The 5,468-nt window shown below is 39.0% G+C and overlaps 1 protein-coding gene across 1 annotated transcript in view; it reads right to left on the bottom strand.

The window, feature by feature from the left end:
• Positions 1–5,468, bottom strand: part of vars2 (valyl-tRNA synthetase 2, mitochondrial) — a 51,469-nt gene that overhangs the window by 12,447 nt on the left and 33,554 nt on the right. Inside the window, exons 15-21 of the mRNA XM_020586876.1 lie at positions 4,206–4,287; positions 3,395–3,471; positions 3,119–3,206; positions 2,837–2,930; positions 2,089–2,159; positions 1,879–2,004; positions 865–994 (exon numbers count right to left, since the gene is read on the bottom strand). Of these exons, the coding sequence (XP_020442532.1) occupies positions 865–994; positions 1,879–2,004; positions 2,089–2,159; positions 2,837–2,930; positions 3,119–3,206; positions 3,395–3,471; positions 4,206–4,287 (668 nt within the window). The remainder of the gene's footprint in view (positions 1–864; positions 995–1,878; positions 2,005–2,088; positions 2,160–2,836; positions 2,931–3,118; positions 3,207–3,394; positions 3,472–4,205; positions 4,288–5,468) is intronic.

The raw sequence follows: 5,468 nt of genomic DNA, 5'->3' as shown, positions 1-5,468 counted from the left end.
CAAATACTTATTTCATTCATGAAAATGCAAATTACTTTATAACTTTTTTTGTAATGCATTTTTCTGGATTTTTTTTTGTTATTGTTGTGTCTCTCACTGTTCACATAAACCTACCATTGAAATTGTAGACTGATCATGTCTTTGTTAGTGGGCAAATTTACAAAATCAGCTGGGGTTTAAATAATTTTTTCCCTGACTGTATAAACCCTAAATTGAGATAACATTAAAGTAAGATCGTTAATGAAAATAGGACCACCATTGTCAGGACAATAACAATTCAAAAAGAGAACCTCATTATGACTGCGGTAACCTTTACCAAAAGTAAATTGTCCATTTTTTATTTTCATTTACTCAGCAATAAAAGTGCATGTTGTCTGATCGAAATAGCAACACAATGAGAATCTGTTGTAAACAAAAAAAGAATACTTTCCAAATCCAACTATTGAATTGATCAAAGTAGATTTGCTGCCCTTTTATTTAATCCTGATAACTTCTTTTTAAGGAGACATTAGCTAAAAAAAACACTGAGTTGTTGTTAAAAGTTTGTGGCTCCTGTGTCAGGCTACTGTCTAATGGATAGCATGAAATTGGTTATGAGAGGGTATTGTGGAAATGTGGTAATTTCTACGACACTGCATATAATGTAGCACCTTTACTGATGTTGATAACGTAAAGTTGTACTGTCTATATAATGTATATACAGTAGAGAAAGTTCAAAGAAAAATTACAATGTGGTACTTAACTACATTGCTTGACTATTCTCATTATATACTTATGACACCACTTAAAAAAAAAAAAAAAAAAAAAAATCAGTCGTTCACATTCAGTTAGTGTGACAGATATCAGCAGGTTGTTGACAGAAACATGCCTCCTGGACCGAGCTACCCACCTCTAGAGAAACCCCATGTATAACATCTAGTGGGTCGATGACATTTCCCAGAGATTTGCTCATTTTCCTGCCATGTTTATCTCTCACCAGAGAGTGAAGTACAACCTGACAGGAATAACAAGAACAGAAAAACAACAAGATGAGCCAACACTGTGATTGATTAATCGTGTTTGTTCAGAAATGGGAGTCAGTCACACATGTGCAAGTCAGAAGCGAGTCTCAAGTTACTGTGATGAAAATCAAGCAAGTCAAGGCAAGTCCCGATTATAAGTCAAGAAAGTCACAAAATGCTGATGATATGATGTCATGAGGATATGACATATTCAAGTGAAACATTCACAAACTTTTTCTCCATTTGTAGGCTCTAAACTAACCCTTAGCTATTAAATTAAAAAGACATGCCTTTCATAGCCATGAGAAACTCTTCTCAAAGCTAAGTCTAGCAGCTTAAACTTAACATTAGCTTTCCACCTAATGTTTGACAAGCTGGTAAGTTAACTAACATACACATTTACTTAGCTGTCTTTTTAGTGACGGATGAAGTTGGACGATGTGTCGCTGAATTTTGTGCTGCAGACTTTGCATCATTGTCAAAGTAATCCTTGAATCCAAATTATATTATGTTTGGACTAGGCCCCTCCAGGACAGCTGCATCCTGTGATCTGCACTGCCCTCTGCTAGTCCACTGCAGTCTGGTAGGTTGTGAGCAGTGCACTAGAACTCACCCAATTGTGTTTCAAAAAGAAAATATAACTTCTCGTTATTTAGAAAAATGCTAAATATTTAATTTTAGAAAAGTGAAGTAATTTCGAGTCATCTGTCTCAAGGCTAAGTGGAGTCTCAAATCATGATTACCAAGTCAAATCAAGTCTCTTACCAATGTTAGCCAAGCAAGCCTCAAGTCCTAAAATTTGCGACTTGAGTCTGACTTGAGTCTCCCGCCTCTGGTTTGTATGAGCACTGTTTTGTTCATCTCCTTAACTAGGTACCTGTTTAAAGGGTAGCTGTTTGGTCAGCTCTGTGCCCAGCATCACCATCCTTGCCACCCAGAAGAAGATGAGGTCACTGCCTGTCTCCAAAAGAGAGCTGGGATAGAAGCGCTGAAGGTCAGCGGTCTGTGGGAAGACAGGTTTAGGTTAGAATACAAAGGGACGGGGCTGATTATTGAGGACTATGTTCAGCCGGAGGAAGCACAATACCTGCTCTGGCCAGCCAAGCATGGCGAAGGGAAACAGTCCTGAGGAGAACCACGTATCCAGGACATCAGGGTCTGCCACAGAGAGAGCATGAGGATGTAAGCAATGGAGCAATACATTTGTAAGTTTACATAGATGTCATTTACACCAGAGCAGTACTACAGTGAACCTAATAATGTAGTGGGAGGAACAGGAAAGTAAAAACATCAAATAAAACGCTCTAAACCCACGATAGTTAGAACCATGGCGTCGTAATGGTGATGGTACAGCCTCAGTCACAAAGTGCTGTCCCATTCCTGTTTACAGCTTCCAGCCCTTGCAGACCTTTGCACTCAATCACTTACAAGTGACGTCACTTAAGTCTGAGGGCTCAGGACTGACGACCTCAGGGAGGACAATGAGATATCGACGGCTGAAACCATGCTCAGCCGGTATCTCACTGGCTACACAGAGAGAGTGCAGTAGGTCACCACAGCAGAGAGAGAGCTTCTGCTGAAGGGTGATGAAGAATTTAAAAATTTTATTTGCATTTAACTCTGCAAAACAAGGTGGCTAACAAATTAAGTAGGGTTAGTAGCAGAGGTGGTCAAAGCATTAGTACAAGCCTTAATGCTAGCAGTAGCAAGGTTAGCAAAAGTAAAACCACTGATGATCAGGGAATAAATGACTTTTTTCTTATGTTAATGTGACAGCTAAAGCAGAGTACAGTTTTCATCAGCTAATGCAGCAGGGAAAGATAAAAATGAGTCACCTTGTGTCAAAGTGATGGCTTCTGGCTTCACTCCGTATTTGACAGCAGCTCTCTGACGAGCCTCGTTTTCACTCCGTCCCCAAACCCACTGCTCCTAAACAAACAGCACAGCACCACACTCTGTGACAAACTCACTCCAGGTTGCAATGTGGGGATAACCCGTTAATTAAACCACTCGTCCATTTCTATAGCCATGTTTTTCTATTTAGGGCTGTGCTGGATGAAAGGACCTAAGCCCTGTTAGTCTGACGTAGGGATAAGCTAACATTTAACATAGCCCACCTCTTGTTTGTCAGTAGAATTAGGAAGCTTCACTTGGTAAGCAGGGATCTGATGACCCCACCAAAGCTGCCTGGAGATGCACCAATCACTGTGAAGCAAACAGCGACACGTTATTGACAACCCATACTTTGAAACAAGAGGTCACTCATCATCAGAGTGGTGTCATTTCACACAAATCACACTAGTAACAATGACATATGCTGCTATTGCTCCCACCACTCTTACTGTACTAACAATATACAGATTTAGTCAAAGCCAAAGATTGGGACAGTCTACCTGATGCTGGACAGCCAGTTCGTCCATGCCTTGGTGTAGAAGTGTGGAATGATTTCTAGTCGTCCATCCTCCACAGCCTACCATTAAAAAAAAAAGTCACATTTGACTGTGTAATAAATGTTGCTCAAGGATTAATTTACATCACTTTGCTCTGTAGTGGTGGTGCTGAGAGCTGGGTTTACTGCTGTTCAGTTTGCTTTGTAGTAAAATGTATTTCTGTTATTAGCTATAGGCTAGAAAAGTGTGCGATTAGAGTTCAAACTGTGCAGTACAGCAGTTTATACAGAAAAGGGAGTCTATCTCCCTTCATTCATAAAATTCTTCAGATCTCAGCTCATCACAGACTTTAGTGTATTAGAAGTCTCGATGAAAACAGAGCAGAAAACTAAGCTAAACAACATAAACTTAGACTAGCTTCTTTCTGACCACCTCTTATACTGTAGGCTGACAAATTACATCCCCTATTGAACCAGTACGGGACAGAGCATTTTACCTATCAAAACAGACAATCCCGTATTATAAAGAACATGTGGCATCTGTGGTTTTGAGTTTTAATGTTTTAAGAAATGTGTGGTGTTGCCTCGCATTGCCGCTGCCTTAGCTTGGCACTGTAGTAACTGACATTAGGTCACCTGTTCCTGCCACGCATCCTCTGGTCCAAACATAAAATAGGTACAGATGACCAACATACTGTTTTGCTTTGACCCTAGTTTCTTGGTTGGTACATCAAAATAAAGTATATGATTCACCTACAAACCTTAAATACAAAAAGGCTCACCTGAATATCAACATCTCACATCTGCCAACCTACCTGTATAGCCTTTTTAGCCATTTCATTACAGCGGATGAACCACTGCTTCTTTAGAAGAGGTTCAATGATGTCTCCTGAGCGGCTGAGACAAGGAGGAAAGAAAAAAACAAAGACAGAGGAAAGAGAGAATCCACAAGCATAAAAACATTACAGCACTGTATTATCTTGCTTCAAAGAGATGAAGGAAAGCATTCCCTTAGATATCTGCAGCAATGACTTCATGAGCTTCTTTACAAATAAAATCACAACTATTAGAAAAAAAAATTGGTCGGACCATTCCCACAGTTCTCATGGATGTGTCATCTACTACAATGGCCTTAGAAACATCTGTGAGACCTCATTTATACTTGGACTACTTCTCTCCCATAGATCTCTCTGAGTTGACCTCAACAATTGCTTCACCTAAATCATCAACATGTCTCCTGGATACCATCCCGACCAGGCTGCTCAAAGACGTCTTTCCCCTAATCAACACATCCATACTAGATCTGATTAACCTTTCCCTATTAACAGGTTATGTTCCACAGGCTTGGAGTAGTTAAACCTCTACTCAAAAAGCCTACTCGACCCAGGTGTCCTAACTAATTATAGACCAATATCCAATTTCCCATTTATTTCTAAAATTCTGGAAAAAGCTGTTATGTTACCACTTGCACAGGAATCATTAGTTTGAGGATTTTCAGTCAGGATTTAGAGTCCATCATAGTACAGAAACTGCACTGGTGAGAGTTTTTGATTTGATTTGATTTATTCTTTCAAACACGTAACAACAGTCAATTTGTCAACACACCTAATTTCACACATATCCACAAATACATTATCAACTTGCTTATACCTAGTACATGCTTGAAAGGAGTAGGAAGAAGTTAGACTTATCTAGTCCTACCCCCTAACATCATCTTATCATCATTGGTTTGCAAGCAGTATTACTACATAGATAATTTTGTTCTACACCACGCTAGTGATATACTAAAAACACCACACTCACAATGTTACACCTGATTAATCGTTAAGCCTGTTCTTGCCCATATCTTGATTGACACATACCTTTATATTTGTGTTTAAACTCATCAATTCTCTTACTGTTTTTTTATGTCCACACTTAAATTATTCTATGGAAATACAGAATCTTTTTTTAGTTGTACGTATAACATGAATTATTAAATTTAACGGACCCCTTAAATTGTATCCCCCTTCCCTTTCATTAAATAGTTTTTGAATTCCACCAGGTAATAAATTGTTCCTGGCTTTATACATAAACAC

The sequence above is a fragment of the Monopterus albus genome, unplaced genomic scaffold, assembly GCF_001952655.1.
Source record: "Monopterus albus unplaced genomic scaffold, M_albus_1.0 scaffold427.1, whole genome shotgun sequence".
Classification (NCBI taxonomy): domain Eukaryota; kingdom Metazoa; phylum Chordata; class Actinopteri; order Synbranchiformes; family Synbranchidae; genus Monopterus; species Monopterus albus.
This window is presented reverse-complemented; position numbering and strand designations above follow the sequence as displayed.